General features: G+C 37.1%; 2 protein-coding genes and 2 non-coding genes across 7 annotated transcripts; 3 read left to right on the top strand and 1 right to left on the bottom strand.

Annotated features, from left to right (window-relative positions):
- Positions 1 to 769: 769 nt before the first annotated feature.
- Positions 770 to 6,753, top strand: LOC148090037 (serine/threonine-protein phosphatase 2A catalytic subunit beta isoform). Its single transcript, XM_087811445.1, has 8 exons — positions 770 to 1,147; positions 3,162 to 3,200; positions 4,256 to 4,426; positions 4,768 to 4,941; positions 5,033 to 5,122; positions 5,228 to 5,389; positions 5,714 to 5,832; positions 6,051 to 6,753. Exons 1-8 carry the CDS (start codon positions 1,046 to 1,048, stop codon positions 6,121 to 6,123), a joined length of 930 nt encoding a protein of 309 aa, XP_087667571.1. The 5' UTR covers positions 770 to 1,045; the 3' UTR covers positions 6,124 to 6,753.
- A 537-nt stretch (positions 6,754 to 7,290) lies between these two features.
- On the top strand, positions 7,291 to 7,362 carry trnad-guc (transfer RNA aspartic acid (anticodon GUC)). Its single transcript has one exon. It is a non-coding gene; the product is annotated as a tRNA-Asp (tRNA).
- Positions 7,363 to 7,806: 444 nt separating this feature from the next.
- shld3 (shieldin complex subunit 3) lies at positions 7,807 to 16,063 on the top strand. Of its 4 annotated transcripts, XM_087785577.1 has the most exons (7): positions 7,807 to 7,875; positions 8,589 to 8,634; positions 8,722 to 8,775; positions 8,844 to 8,903; positions 9,201 to 9,272; positions 12,261 to 12,990; positions 15,376 to 16,063. In XM_087785577.1, the coding sequence occupies exons 6-7, from the start codon at positions 12,361 to 12,363 to the stop codon at positions 15,577 to 15,579; spliced, it is 834 nt and encodes a 277-aa protein (XP_087641703.1). In that variant the 5' UTR covers positions 7,807 to 7,875; positions 8,589 to 8,634; positions 8,722 to 8,775; positions 8,844 to 8,903; positions 9,201 to 9,272; positions 12,261 to 12,360; the 3' UTR covers positions 15,580 to 16,063. The 4 variants fall into 4 exon arrangements, with proteins under 4 accessions (XP_087641703.1, XP_087641705.1, XP_087641704.1 ...); XM_087785579.1 differs by lacking the exon at positions 8,844 to 8,903; XM_087785578.1 differs by having other exon boundaries at positions 8,844 to 9,272.
- trnad-guc (transfer RNA aspartic acid (anticodon GUC)) lies at positions 10,668 to 10,739 on the bottom strand. The gene has a single exon. It is a non-coding gene; the product is annotated as a tRNA-Asp (tRNA).
- Positions 16,064 to 16,524: the final 461 nt, after the last annotated feature.

Here is a 16,524-nt window from a genome sequence, read left to right as displayed (position 1 = left end):
ACCAAAGTGTTAAGGTTTAAGAGTTGTGCACTTGAGTGAAAGTGAAGTCACAAATGAGAAAAGCAAATGTGGTCAATGTCTTGTTTCTGTGGTAAATAGTAGTAGAATGTATCCATCTGCAATCGTTGATAGTTGAGCACGTGCTTGTATCAAGAAAGAACAAAATAAATTACATTTTTATTATTTATTTTATTAAAAGTTACATTATGGTTGAGATTAAAATGATGCAAGTATGAGGATTCATAATTTAACTATTTCCTAACAAAGTTAATCAGTAAAGGTTAAACTAAAAACAGACATTTATATGTCATTGTAATGCTTTCACACGAACTGTGAAACAAAAATAACACATTTAAATGGTTTATATGGTTCATAGTTCCAACCAGTATTTTTCGGTCATGTGCGTGAACAAGTGCTGGTATCAAGTAGGATAAGAACAAATTAAATCATCACCATATTAAAAATGTGTTAGATAGATTGTTAAAATGAAAATCATGTCAGGGTGTAAATTATAATTTTAAACATAAAAAAAAATTGAAGGGAGTTGTCGAGTCTTTTATTGAATAAAAATATGTATCGACTTTCTGTATTGCCTATTGTGTTTTTTGTTAACATTAATTTAAAGTTTATTGGAATATGTGTTTGAATTGATTGACATGACTCTGGATAACAAGCAAATATTTATAAATATGCACCAAAAATGAATGCAACACTGCGCAGACGCGGGCAGCTGGTGAAATGCCCGGATGTTATTGTAGCTAGCTCTTTTAGCATTCGGGCTAGCCGCTGCGACGCTGCTGCCTTCTGCCGCTACGATCTGCCGCATCGGGGACTTTCGACCCTTTCACTCCCCCGAGCGATTCTTGCCATCGTTTCAAGTCTTAAATTCAACCAGTGTGGTCTATCATGATAGAAGTTGAGTGAACGTGCGATTCGTTTTAGGTGTAATCTTTAATTTAGCAACCGGTTTGGCGGGACTGGATCGGTTTAACAATACGACGAGCTAAAGCTAATATAGGTTAGCATCGAAGCTACCGCGGCTGTCATGGAAGACAAATCTTTTACGAAGGAATTAGACCAATGGATCGAACAACTAAACGAGTGTAAGCAACTGTCGGAAAACCAAGTGAGGACGCTATGTGAGAAGGTGAGTTTCCGTTTCCATCTTTTTCTGTTTGATTCGCAGTCGGCCTCGTTAAATGTGGCCTACATTTCCAAATGGCACCCGACTAATTCCTGGAAGGAGGGTAGCGCTACACGACTAGTCGCCACCTCCCACTCGTTGGTTTCTGACCAAACATTATGTATGTTAATATAACTATATTTATACTACGATTATTTAACAGGGATTCTGATGAAATCAATTAATCGACTATTTGTCTTGTTTTTACATATGGTTGTGCAATATATCCGCGTCGGTGACTCTTTTCCCAGTATATAGACGTAGCCGACTTTTCCGCTATTTCGTATAAATCGACTCAACTCTCAAGTCCACACCACAAGTAATAGTTCATCGTGTGTGAAACTCAATTTAATCCATTATTATTGTTATGTAAACCAAGGAAAGTGTATTTTTCTCTTGTAATTAGCGCCGCGCCCTGTCCGGATCGATCACTCGGTTTATTGCAGAAACCCGTGAAGGTTCAGTCAGTGTTGCGCCATTTCTTCTTGAATCACACGACTTTGTTTTGATCCAAACTGGGCCACTCGGTGTATAACACAGCCGTGTATGTATTAACGTTTATATAATCTGAACATTTTCTTGTCTGACTACATTAAGTGACGTCAAAACATTGTTGATGGGCCCGTTCAATGTCTCGTGACGTCAAGACTCTGAATGCTTCTTATATAGACTAACGTTTCGATAATATCTGTTCATTTTTATCCATTTACATGTGACACCATCCAAGCCATAGCCTGTAACTACAAAATGGCAGTAAACAAGTGTCCTATTATTTCTCGATACAGTTTAGTGTTAAAGTGATAGTCGAAATGAGGCCCTTTTAAACTCAGATAATCATAATAGACTGTTTAGTTTAGAAAACATATTTATTGACAGAACTGTAAAGTTGTGGATGGATTTCTCTCTTACAAATGGAGACACCGTGCAAATGTCTTTCTGTGTCACAAATTAAATCAATTATAAAACCCTGTAAAATATGCTGTTTTTTATTTTATCTTGACTAGGTTGTATTTTATTTAAAATTATCAGCCATAATATAACTCGTTTGGTACTACCATCGACTAAATACAGTACTAAGTACATGTGACATGCTAGAGAAAACTGTTAAAGGAACATTTATACATTGATTTATAGTTCACTGTATAAAACCCTCAATTTCTGAAATAAATTTTAATTTCAGTACATTTATGAAATGTTTATCTCTGCTGGTTGACTCGCATATTAGTTGAACAGATAAAAATTAGTTTATGTAAAGAATAGCTTCTGTCACCAGTGAATTATTTGAAAATTCAGTTCACCTTAAGAACAATTGTGACTATAGCTTGGGGTGTGCATATATAGTCTCTTTGGTGTATCATGTTTGCCCCCCTCATGTTTGTGTTGCCTTCATGCATGTTTGTGTGGGTGAGTGACATTACAGTTCAGGGAATAATGGACCGGATCCAATTTCAACAAAACATTACAGGAAATTTGATTTATATTTGTATTCACTCTTTAAATATTGTTGCAATAATTTGATATGTATTTCAGAATTCAGGCTTTCTTTATACATTGTTTTAATGTACATAGTAAGTATCTTTGCAAAAATACTTGGTAAAGTATAGTAACTGTCAATATAGTAACTTCTACTATACTGGGTTAATAGTTACATAGCTTATTTATGTTTAAGACTTGTAAAAACTTAAGATTAGTTCTGTTAAGTTAACTTAAGAATGTTATGTTCTTCATTAAAACTGATGTCGTTGCTGTTAAATGAAGCATTTGTTTTCCCCCCTGGAGTCTCTATTTTCCCCTAAGCACAGCAGAATGAGATCAAAGATGTTCTTGTTTATCTTGTGATGCTCACACGTCCAAATAGGAAGGCCCGTACATGGTTGCACTTTTCTCTTTAGAGTCATCCATTTTGTATACAAATTAAAATTAAGACTGAAAATAAAATGATTGTCTGCAAACTAATTTCATTAACTTCTTCTTCCAGGCTAAGGAGATCCTGACCAAGGAGTCTAACGTCCAGGAGGTAAGATTGCAGCGAAATGTTTGACACAAAAGCTTTAAAGACACCCAGTTAGCTCCTCCCATCAAACTGTAACTTAACAAAACAATGTACATTTAGAAGTACATTACTAAATTAATCTGGTTGGAACTATGATGCAAAAATCTAGTCTACGTTTTCAGTTACAAGCATTTTAATAGCATACAAATGATTATAAGTTTAACCTTTTCTTATGAGCTATTCATCAGAGTGATACAAATGATAAATCCTCAAACTTAAAATGTTTAAAATGATCACAATAAACCCAATATGACTTTAATGTCGACCATTATGTAACTTAAAAAAAAAAAATCCACTTGATACAAGCACTTGCTCAACTACACAAGAGTGCAGAGGGATATATTCTACTTCTAGTTACCACAGAAACAAGGCAGTGACCACGCTTTGTTTTGCTCGTCTGTGACGTCACTTTTCTGGTAAAGCTTAACACCTTTGGTCAGTTTGCAGCAGTAAAACTCCTGCTGGTCCTAGAGAAACCTCAGCTAGACTTTTACATTTGTTTTGTCATAGCAACCAACCTTTATAAGGAACAGGAAAAACATCATTAAAAGACAACTTTTCCCTACATCAGTGTTTGTTAACCAATTAACCATTTACATGAGCCACTTTGTCCTCGGACATTACTTGGTGAAACTGGTGAACAGGTTAGGATCTTCAAAAACCTTCATCTAAAGGGTTTTGTTTTTACACTTTAGAACCATAATACTTTTAATTGAAGGCCATTCTCAAATTAAACTCACAATTAAGATTACAAAAGTCTGAAACAAATACTACCAGCTAACCTGGTGTAACAAGGATTTTTAGTTTTTGCACATGGCCATTGAAAGATTGCAAAAAACATGCGAAGACAAAAGTCTAATTAAATTGTTCAATCAAAATTCTTAGTTATTTTACCCTCACAGATTTCACATGCTCTTCGCACTTGCACTGATTTCTTCTGATGTTTTTAAGATAATTTGAGATTTTTAATTACACGTCAGTTACATTTCGGCTTGATGACATCACATGGTCTTGTTTAGGTGCGATGCCCGGTGACGGTGTGTGGAGATGTCCACGGTCAGTTCCACGACCTCATGGAGCTGTTCAAGATCGGAGGAAAGTCTCCTGACACCAATTACCTGTTCATGGGGGACTACGTTGACAGAGGCTACTACTCTGTGGAGACGGTCACGCTGCTGGTCACATTAAAGGTAATCGCTAAATCCGAGATTATGCTTTTCTTTTACCATCTACTGGATGTGTGGATTGACAGCATCATGCGAGTCATGCATTATTTTCACTGTTGACTCTTGGGCTGGCTCCAAAATCAGAACAGTGCCAGTTTGAGCCAGTTTGGTTTCCACTCTATTTCACTGCTGCACAAATGAACTGGCACAGTCAGCTCTAATAAAAGCTGCATTCACTAAAGTCACAATTATAAAGCTCTGTGCTGACACAAGCAGATCTTGCTAATGGCAAGTTAGCAATGTTTTTTCTTTTAATAAGCTTTACCTTCACATTGTTTTATTTTTTTTAATCATTTTTTGTTTAGGTGCGTTTCCAAGAGCGAATCACTATCTTGCGAGGAAACCACGAATCACGGCAGATCACACAGGTCTACGGCTTTTACGACGAGTGCCTGAGAAAGTATGGCAACGCTAACGTGTGGAAGTACTTCACAGACCTGTTTGACTACCTGCCACTCACTGCCCTGGTCGATGGACAGGTGAGGTGTCAAGGACAACTCTTTCCTGCATTTTTGTTCAAGACTGACTTGTTGTGTTGCATAATAACCTTTTTTTTTTTTTTTGTTGCAGATTTTCTGTCTCCATGGTGGGTTGTCCCCCTCAATAGACACTCTGGATCACATACGAGCTCTGGACCGTCTGCAAGAAGTCCCACATGAGGTAAACACAAATTACAATAAATACATTGAACACTTTTGACCTGAATATCAACTGATCAAACACACATGAGCTGTTCCACTTAATACTCTCCGTCTTTGTGTTCAGGGCCCCATGTGTGACCTGCTCTGGTCGGACCCTGATGATCGTGGTGGGTGGGGTATTTCTCCTCGTGGTGCCGGCTACACCTTTGGACAGGACATTTCTGAAACCTTCAACCACGCCAATGGCCTCACCCTGGTGTCCCGGGCCCATCAGCTGGTTATGGAGGTAAAAAAATGTTTGAAACTCGTACATTTTTGTTCATATTTGTGGTTTGCCTCCCAAATTTTGCTGTTGTATGACCATCTTATATAAAGATTAGATGTCAAACAATTGAAACTTATAAAAGCTGAGTTACTGATTCAAAAGGAAGTTCTTGAATGATTGTCCTTATTAAAGTTTACTTATTTTATTTTAACAAAGACTCGTCTTTCAGTTGAAGACCTGTTGATAAGAACCCGTTCTAGAAAATATGTATTTTCTCCATTTAGATGTCAATGAAAGTTTTGTCTTAAAACAACAAAGTCATCTTTTTTTAACCTGTATCTTCAGGGCTACAACTGGGGTCATGACAAGAACGTGGTGACCATTTTTAGTGCTCCCAACTACTGCTACCGCTGTGGAAACCAGGCGGCCATCATGGAACTGGACGATACCCTCAAATACTCTTTGTAAGTAGAAGTCATGTGGGATCAAGTCATATTTACAATGAGTTATTGGTTAATTACATCTCTTTATTCTAAACATTTCACTGTATCTGATATTTTGAAGTTGGCCATTAATGTTGTCATTGGTCCCAAGTTGTGCAAATATTTGGGGGTTCAAGGAAAGTGATCTGCACACTGATGGTCGTCATGTTTTTATAACTGAGCCGTTTCCCCCCCAACAGTCTTCAGTTTGACCCAGCTCCACGCCGCGGAGAGCCCCATGTGACCAGACGCACTCCCGACTACTTCCTGTGAATGTCGAAAATCACCCCCGCCAGTCATCCACAAAGTTCCGCCCTCCCATCCCACCCACTCCATTCTGGATGGCAAAAAGATATTAATAATCATACTGTACCAGGGAGAATAGAAACCCAACGATTGGCTGATGAAATCAAAGATTTTAAAAGAAACTTGAAGAGAGGCCCCCTCTACAGTCTTGTTTTCAATATGCTGTCATTAATGCTGTGCTTCTGGGGAAAACACATACAACTATCATCTGTTATTTCTTTTCTTTTTCTTTGTTTATTACATGTTTGAAAATGAGAATAAAACTACCAACGTGGACCAAATGTGCCATATTCTGATCCTTCTACGACATGTTCAAGCTTGTTTTACTGTTTTTTCTTTCTTCTACTTTTGAGACTAGCACTAAACACACCTGACGTCACCGCCACACACCTCGATGCATATGTGCTTTTTTTTCTGTTGCAAGATCATTGAAAAAAAGATGACAAAATATGAGAAAAAAAATGAGTTTGCTTCAAGTAGTACAGCTGTCAGTTCTAGCTGTTCAGGCTGCAGCTGGTGGTCATCTCGGCAAGTATATTTACTGTAATTTGAATTAAGACAACAGACGTATGAAATAAAATGTCTTATTGACAAACTGCTTACCATGTCTGTGTTGTTTGTGCTCATACAAACTCAAACCGATGGTCCAGGAGCTGGAGGAACATGCAACTTCTAACTCTTAGTAATGACAGACCAATAGATTAAAGAGGAAGGAATCTGCATGAAAATGGATCAAATAAGATGGATATTACAAATATTGACAATAGAATGCTGATATATATGAACGCGTCATTACTGGAAGAATATTGAATTCAGATATTTCACTTATTTTCTGGAAATTCGAGACGATGAAACTCGAACGTCAAAATGTGAATCTAGAGCCCCCTGCTGGCGATTTTGGATGTCTACATAAAAGGCGTGACCTACTTCCTTTGTTCGCTGCAATGTTGATGAAAAAAGGGGGAAAGAAAGACCCTCAAACTTCAAATAGTATTAGTTAGTAAATCATGGGGTTAATTATATACACACTGACAAAGTGTCGACTAAATTGACGTATTCTATATCATTTTATTCTGCTGCCACACTCCCGTTGTTGTCGATTTTTAAATCTGTCCAATTGTCCCTGAATGCACCTCCTCGTTAGTATAGTGGTGAGTATCCCCGCCTGTCACGCGGGAGACCGGGGTTCAATTCCCCGACGGGGAGACAACTTCCTTTTTTAACCTTCGTTACATTAGATATTAAGTTATAGAAGATATTTTCTCAGTTCGCGACCTTTTTTTTTATTCTTCTTCTTTTACACGTGTTTCGTTTTCTGGCAGATGTTTGTAAAATGTGTTTCAATGAAGAGAGGATTTGACGTAACAAACCAATGGTCTTCTTCAGTGAATGGGCATCGAACCCATGATGTGTTTGGAGGAAGAAATAAAAGGTTTATGTGCATTGGCCGGGAATCGAACCCGGGCCTCCCGCGTGGCAGGCGAGAATTCTACCACTGAACCACCAATGCAACAGTGGACATAAAAATATGATTTTTCATTTTCAATAATCATCTGCGGAATCTTCATCTAAAAATCCCCTAAACGGCCACCAGGCGCTCCTTAGGCGCTGTGACGAGCGTCCTTTTCAACTTGAACATCAGTTTGAAAAACTGCGAGAAACGTGCGGAAAAATTTAGGAGAAACAAGTTGTGTTTGAGGGAAAGAAGGATGAAAAAACGTGAGTGAGTTATAAATACTTTTTTTTGTGATAAATTGTCGGAAGAATTACAGCTTATCGGCAAAAACGTCGACGTTTATCGACTATAAAAAAAAAGACGTTTACAATACTTGTCCTACATTTTGTCCAATTTACAAACGCGTTGTTTCTTATTTTTAAATATTTTTTGCAACGTATTTATTATTGTCATTGTTTTCAACGATTTGATGGAGGTGGTCTTTCAAAAATAACTATAAAAGAATATCATGTGCATTACAGAATTTAACTTGTACTTGAAAGACTCTAATTTAATGCATATGTAATGTATACACACGTATACAAATTGTATTTAATGCATTTTATTGTGCCCAGTTTAATGTAATGCCCCTTATTTTAGAGTATTTCTAATGGTATTTTCATATTTCCATTTATTTTATTGTACACTGTAATCAAATATGACCTTCTTTGCAGGATGAGTGGACACCTTTAAAATAAACGTGTATTCAGATGACTATACAGTATATACTATATTCAACTCGCACACATACCCATACTATCCCCTCTATATATATATATTGTTTCTATGTCATTTGTGTCAAGGGGCAGTAATGTCACCCATGTTATCTAGAAAACATGTAAGAAGTTGGTCATGTGACATATTTGTATTATGATTTTAAAGACAAAAATGCATCTTTGGTGGTGTGTGTATCATTTTATCCTGATATCTTTCACAGAAATGGATGAAGACAGAGATACGGAGTATTTCTCTGACTCAATGTGGTAGATGTTTATTATTTATTTCAAATTTTAAATAAAACAAGAAAACATCAAATGGTTTTGTACCAGATATAATACTTTGTCTTGCAGCTGTAGTAACTTCCTCAGAGGCAGCAGGAAGGGAAGCTTCACAACTATCAAGAGGTATATTTAACTTTTGACTTTTTATACTTTTCCTATGACTAAAAGCATTATGTTCCTTTATTTTCAAGTCTGTTATGCTTGCTAGTGACTGCTAACTATGAAAATTAAAGTATAAGGCTCAGGATGAAGTAAGTACAACATTATTTTTTTGTTCAATTAAAAGGCAACTGTGTCTAGAGATCAATGTATTTCTATCCATCTACACTTGGAGGAAACTCAGAAACTTGTGTCTTTCAAAACTGCTGTCTCTCGACCAGGTGTGCATGTAACTGTGTCTTACGTTGGCAAGAATATTTTGACCATTTTTTTTATAGTCATCACTTCAATATTTTGTATTTTATTCTGAAAGATATAGTGCTGTATTTAGGAAATCCCAAATGGAAATGTCCCTTGATTTACCGGATGTTCATGCTCCACTATTTCAGAAACCAGTGCATGGACTCAACGGACTCTGAACCATCGTCAAGTCATTAAAGAGGAAACAACCTTATTTAAAGGTAGGCTGATTGGATTTTGGTCATCGGATTAGATCAAATGTTGAAAATGGGTTGTTTAGAAGGGAAAGAAGGATTCTCAAATCAGATCGGATCCCATCATTGATCAAACTTTCAGTTGAAGTTTAAAAAAAAAATCTGGATAACTTTGATTTAAAATATATAAGACTTTTAGGACAGTAAAGTAAAAATGGAATTTAATAAATGCTTTTGTCTCTAAAAAATATATCCCGAAGTTAAAGTTCACACAAAAATGATATGTTCAATATTTTAATCATTTATAAAACAATCAATAATAGGGTCTAAAAAGGCGCTTTATAAATAACTATTACTTACTTACTTACTTACTTACTGACCTGTCAAAAATAAGTTCTAACCCTGAACATTCTTAATTTTGTTACATTAAATGAATGAGCGTTTTTTTTAATAAAAGACCTTTAAAAATAACCACAATTTATCTCTTTTATGTCTACATACTGAAACTGCTTAAAGGGAACCACTACGTGTTGTTGATGGACAAACCCAACCCCCACCAATCTGGATAATCTGGTTATCCAATCCAAAATGGCTTTAAACAACTCATAAACTAAACAGATTCCCTGATCCTGGTTAGCGAAAAAATGATTTCCAAATTATCATAATTATAATACAGATTACATTAAACAAGTGGCCCAGAGTTGTAGATTTAAGAATCCATAACTAATTGTCCAGGTCAGCCATTAGCTTCTGTCGGTCCTCCATCAAAGCTGCTTTATGACGCTCAAGATACTGGACTGTGGAACCAAAAGGTCTGGATGAAGTCAGAGCTGGAATCCATGGGAATACCAGTGAAAGTAAACTGTAAAATGTTGACAATTCAGCTGACAAACCCCCCCATTGAAGACTAGTTGAAAATGGAACTCGACCCCATGAGGTTTTCACCAGCATTGGTGGTTCAGTGGTAGAATTCTCGCCTGCCACGCGGGAGGCCCGGGTTCGATTCCCGGCCAATGCACACTCCTTTTTTCTCTTCCCAGTTACATAATGTGTCATTGAATCATGATTTTCCCATCACTGTTGTTTTTTACGCTTCGAGGCCGAATTGTCTTTTAAATAAACCATATTAAAATAATGATTATAGGAAGACCAAATTCTTAATTCTCAAACATGACAATGTAAATAAAGTAAATATAATATTATATTTTTCTCATCTTATAACATGATATCAGTTCCTGGCCAATGAACACACTTTTCTTCTTGTTCCAAACAAACATTGCTCATTGACTCGTCCAAAATAATGGAAATGAACACACATTTCGAGAATAACTACGGGAAAATGAAAGGCGTTTGCCAAGTATTTACAGAAAGTCACCAACGGAGAATGTATCTTCTGTAACGAAGGTTAAAAAAGGAAGTTGTCTCCCCGTCGGGGAATTGAACCCCGGTCTCCCGCGTGACAGGCGGGGATACTCACCACTATACTAACGAGGAGATGCATTCAGGGACAGATGGAGGCTTTTAAAAACCTTTCACTCTTTTTCGACCACGGTTGAGTTGTAAGATAGTAGTAAGTAATATTTATAGAGCTCTTCTCCAGACCAGGGTCACAAAGCGCTTAAACCATCAAAACAATGCCCAATAAAATATATACTTATAAGGTCAAGATAACACCGAGAACAACACAGGAGTCTCAGAGAATCGGGGAAAAGCCTGAAAGGATAAAAATGTCTTGAGTTGTAAGTGCCTTTACCACTGAAAACACGTATTTTCAGTCTTTGTTAGTTGCTGGAATCGTAACATTAAGATTTTAAATGGAAACACTTAGCTTGACTATCAAAAATGTAGCAAGAATTGGATTTTCCAGTTTCCCTGTTGGCGTCAAACTGGACAACAGTGAGCAATAATGACCACGGGGTGGCAGTAGTGAGGCAATAAAGAACACAAGCTTCGTCGAAGAAGAACTCATCCAGCAGCGCACCAGAGGTCCTAACGATATAAAGCGCTCATGGTTCGTAGGTTTTTGTGTTTTTTTTTTTTGTATTTCATATTGACACGTTTTTTTTTAACAATTACTAATTTTGTGTAGTGAGAAAGTCAATTGTTATTAAACTCAATGTATTTGTAAAGTAGAAGCTACTTTTAGCCTATGGTTGCTAATGCTAAAAACATAACGAAAATAAACCAAAATGTTCTTAAAGTAGTAAATGGATACAAATATGAAACAATTATTTTAAAGATCGCAGATACCTGCGATCAGAGTACATTGTTGGGTAGAGTTATAAAATGTATATAATTCAAGTGAATTCTCTTTAGGCTTGTTTACATACTGTACTTTTTTACTTCCTCTTTGATCGGCCGTTCTGTTTCCTTTAATAACATTTAAATTAAATTGGTTTCAATGTGTGAAACCATAAAACGTCTTTATGTTGACAGTAAATCACACATTTACAGACAGGCAGACAGAATTCATCAATGAGCAATGAAATAAAATGTCTAGCAACTTGCTTTTTAAAATATTTCAAGAATCTGGATTAAAAGGAGTAATAACAGCGGCTTACTATACTCTTGATGGTAGAAATGCAAGACAGGTATACACAGCAATAAACCAGATTTATCAAACATATTATTAATAATATAGTGCCTTGTGACCCTGGTCTGTGAAAGGCGCTTAAGAAAGCTTACTTACTTATTTACCTTTCAGTAATTTAGTGTTACGAGATGGTTGACATAAAAGCAAACATAATTAGTTTTAAAATGACCTTAAAAACAGCAGGAAAACAATATGATAAAAGGAAATCAGCTGAGTTATTAAATAGCACATGATTAAAAGTAATTCAGCTTTATCTTTACATTCATATATTTGTGTTTTTCATTCACCATTGTTTCATTGAAAATGTCAAGTAAATATTTCATTCTGTCATGATTTGATATCATCACATTAATATGTCATTCCAAAACATTTTGCTTACACGACTGGTCTTCAACATATTAACTCCCACGTGTTGCATACAGATTCAGCAACATGAAAGATGAGCCAACCTAAGATAAGAAGGATGGATTCATGAAAAGTTGTTATGGAAGAAGCTGACACAGTTATTCCTGTGTCTTCTGCATGGAGGACGTGGTTCTTCACTATCGTCCCGGAGCTGCAGAGGATCTCAGTGCTCTGTTGGATACGACAGAAAAGCTTCTACGGCCATTCCCTTGTCGGCCTACGCCAGTCTTCAGACCCTGGTTTCCTGCAGGTGGACGTCTACCCATCAGACCTGCGAAACCTGCTCCAGTCATCTCTATAAATAACAGGAGCTCTCTGAGCTTTACTCACACAAATGAAGACATAACCGGAGCCCCTCCAGAGAAGAGAGTGCGTTCTTCCTGTCATGACAGTGAGAATCAAGATCCCTTTTTTACAGGTGGAACAGAATCAAATCCGCTAAGTTATAACAAGACATCTGAACATTTAACTTGTGTCCCAGAAACACAAATAGATCCTCCCTCTCAACCTTTTTCCAGAAAACCTTTTGTTTATGTGTTGCCCACTGAAAAACACGATGAAGCCCCGTGTGTCAGTCACAAAAGGTCATGGAGCATCTTTGCACACAAGCGTGTCGTTCATCAGACCTCCAAGGTCCTCTCGAAGTGCTTCCATCACATGGTTTCCAAACATAGCCTCCACCTTCGTCAAAGAGCCAAATGGATCATCAGAAAGAGCAATTGTGGCAAAACACAGGACATTGAAAAGGTAAAATACACTATAATAATGTTGACCTTTGGATGATTGGTGTAGCCCCAGATAGGGGGGTGTATTGGCAAGAATCTAGCGATATGATGCGTGTCACGACACAGGGAAACATTCGATATATTGTCATGCTGTAGGTACAAGGATATATGTGTAGTAAAGTCCAGTACTTGACTCTGGTGTTGTGATAGTGTAGTAACAAGGATATATGTGTAGTATTGTCCAGTACTTGACTCTGGTGTTGTGATAGTGTAGTAACAAGTATATATGTGTAGTATTGTCCAGTACTTGACTCTGGTGTTGTAGTATTTACAGACCACATGACGCTTGATGAAGTCGTATATGCTTTCATTTGGTTTGAAAAATAAATATGTCAAAACATGAGCTTTAAAAGCTGCTGGAGTCACTGTATCCTCTCATCCTCAGTGGTCACCAGGGTAGTGCAGGATTGATTTGTTCCTTTAGCTGCGGAGGATGTAATGACTGCTGCCACTTAGAGGCTGAGGAAGTTTAATTGCAATACAAAATAAACAAACGCTGAACGTGAATATTTGCATGTTTATTGTAAAAAAAGAAAAGTATATTAATTTAATTATACACATGTAAACCATTATGTTTAAAAAAAAAAAAGAAAACTTTTTTTTAAAAGTCGGTGCGCCGGCAAGACACGTCGCCATAGCAACCAAGCCTAGCAAGCTGCGCCGCACAGTTCACAGACAGACGAGACGTAAACGACAACGAGACATAGAAGTACAAACATGCCCATAGCTCTGCTGAGTCAGGGATATGGAGCATTATTATGTTTGGGGTTTCAGGTCGTGACATTTTATGTACAAGGTTTTTATCTCAGCGTCGGACTTTGACAATTATGGCAACATTGAAACATTAGGGACCTCTGGCCTAGAGGCTCTACAGATTGTAACTTTGATTCTTGTAAGTAAGTAAGTAAGTAATATATATTTATATAGCGCTTTTCGAGACCAGGGTCACAAAGCGCTTTAACAATCAAAACAATACTCAAAACAGTACATACTTGTGGAGGTTTTTATTTACTTAATATAACCTCTGTCAATTCAAAAATATTTAAACAACGGGACAAAATACTTACTTAATGTGATGATTTAAGTGTGTCTTAAATATATGTGTGACTCTATTGTATCATCAGTGTGTGTCTGTTTGCAAAAAACTCTCTTTTCATTTAAATATTGACATTAGAAAATGATCTTAAGCCCCGCCCACTGAAAACACTTTGTTTTTCTGGAGATCTTTTTTGAAAAGTTTAAAGTTCATTTTATTTTATCGTGCCCTTTAAAGTATATACTTTATTGAATATTGTTTTGATTGTTTAAGCGCTTTGTGACCCTGGTCTGGAAAAGCGCTATACAAATAAAAATTACTAACTTACTTACTTTTATTCATGTACGACTTTCATATAAATACAGTTTTTGTAAACCATATAGACTTTGTGTTTCATTTTCACTAGTTTACAGGTTTATTTTCTGAGTAAACTTCAGAGTCAGAGGCAAATGTTACTTCAGAGAAAATACAATCTTTTTTCAAAACAAACCCCTTTCAGACAGTAATAAACACTAAAACCAAAGTCCTATAAATAACAAATTCTTCATGGATCAGTATCCCAGGATTGTGGGTCTAGAACCGCTGGTCCAAAACATTTACAATGGCTACAGATTATATATCCAAAGTTGTATCAGGCAGTGGAGGATTTGAAAACTGTCTAGTCAACAGTTTCTTCTTTTATCAGTGTTTACGGTAAACGTGGTTGGTGTTTATGTTCTGGTCCCTGTGGATCTTTATCAGTCTTTTTCCCGCTAACCTCAGGAAATGATTTGAACCGCGCCATGATGCTCTTCATCAGGGCTACAGTTTCCAAAAGCTTTTGTAGATGTTGAGATTAGGTTGGAATAACAAGGTCGCAGATGTGAGAAAAGGATCCGAATCATCCACAAAGTTCTGCTCATTGGTTTTCCTTAATATTGGTAGCATTAGATTGTGTTTAAATCATGGCCTGGCTGCCAAATCTGTAAGTCATTTTACGTGACCTGTTGTGTTTTAGTCAAAGTAGATTAATGGTCAAGTTGATATGGTGACCTATTAAAATGTCAGTGTTTTAGATAAGATAAAAACAGAGATGATGGGTTTTAACAATAATAATTAAACTGATGTTGAAGGAAAATAATTTGTTTGTTGAAGGACACTTCCTCTGAGGTAAATCAACATTTAATTTGGCCCGAGACTTGGACTACTAAGATATTGTGGCCCCTTATGTCATTGAATTTGACACCCCTGCACTAAATAATCATGGGTCATAATAAGATTCTGTAGACTCTTGACTTTCTTCGCAGTTGTCTGATGTGTGTCTTCTGGCAGGTGTGGGACATCCTCAGCAGATCTGTCCGGAGCTCGGAGCTGCCGACCTGTAACGCCAACATCCAAAGACCGCTGCAAGAGATCTGGGTTTACTGCGATGTTCTCTACTCCGAGCCAGTGGGACGCTTCCTTAAAGATCATCTGCAGCTTGTCGGGAAAATCAAACTTTGCGTGCACAAAATGGGAATCATTTACAGTTTGTAGAAGACAATGAGAAAAACAATGACTTTTGAATGATTTTAAAATATGAGCTAATAATCCGGTTAAATACCTGGATTGGACAGATTCTTTGATGGTATATTTGTGTCATTTGCTGCTACTTTTAGATAAATGCTTTCATTCTGAGTCATCCACCAAATCAGAGAGAGACAGCTGTGATTTTCTGGGCAATTGACTTGATTCCTCCCTGCCAAGCCCTTTTGCTGTATTCAGTGGAACGCCCTCGTGAAATGTTTTGTGCAGTTAAGAGGGTGTCTGGAGAGTTGTTCCTGGCCCGCAGCATTACAACCCGGGGCCGTTCCCAGCAGTAATCCATGAGGACAATGGCAATAAACGCATGCGATTCTAGAAAATGTCCATGTGGAGTTCATAAAAAGATGCCTGAACCAGCTCAACTGGATCCTTTCCCACCAGAGGAACGGCGTCTCTTTCTACAGATGTGACTGTCGAATAAAATTTTAAACGTTTACGAATTGTAAAAACATAAGTTTTTTTTTTTAACTTAACAAATTTTTAAGCGAAAATTAATCTTAATCCATGTTTAGTACAGATAGGCCTTTATTTTCTGAAAGTACACAAGATCGGCTGTATTAATATTTCAAGCCATGTCTATTATTGAGGAGATGTATTCATATTTTAGGCCGGTCTTCGAATCAGTTAATTATTGATGATTGTAAGGTGGATTTGTTTCTCTGTCTGGTGCAAATAAAGCTTCTGAATGAGACGTCTGGCTGAGAAGTACAGTTTGTTCTAGAAATGAGCTGCAGTGGGAGTCACATGATGCGTTTGTACAAGAGACAGCGTGGATACAGTGCAACCCCCCAACTCTGGCTCCCTTTTGTTGCTGCCTCTGACAGCCTTGCATTAAAATCTGGGTTACCGGACGTGATGTCAGAGACCAACCTCCCACACTCAGCTGTGTTATCTTAA

The sequence above is a fragment of the Callionymus lyra genome, chromosome 1 (assembly GCF_982586985.1).
Source record: "Callionymus lyra chromosome 1, fCalLyr1.hap1.1, whole genome shotgun sequence".
Lineage (NCBI taxonomy): Eukaryota > Metazoa > Chordata > Actinopteri > Syngnathiformes > Callionymidae > Callionymus > Callionymus lyra.
This window is presented reverse-complemented; position numbering and strand designations above follow the sequence as displayed.

Bases quoted from the DNA above. Each gene is read 5' to 3' on its own strand.
- LOC148090037 (XM_087811445.1), top strand. From the start codon at position 1,046: ATGGAAGACAAATCTTTTACGAAGGAATTAGACCAATGGATCGAACAA. The intron at 3,201-4,255 runs GTAAGATTGCAG...GGTCTTGTTTAG, and splicing joins AGGAGTCTAACGTCCAGGAG to GTGCGATGCCCGGTGACGGT. The intron at 5,390-5,713 runs GTAAAAAAATGT...CTGTATCTTCAG, and splicing joins CCCATCAGCTGGTTATGGAG to GGCTACAACTGGGGTCATGA.
- shld3 (XM_087785579.1), top strand. From the start codon at position 12,361: ATGGAGGACGTGGTTCTTCACTATCGTCCCGGAGCTGCAGAGGATCTC. The intron at 12,991-15,375 runs GTAAAATACACT...GTCTTCTGGCAG, and splicing joins AAACACAGGACATTGAAAAG to GTGTGGGACATCCTCAGCAG.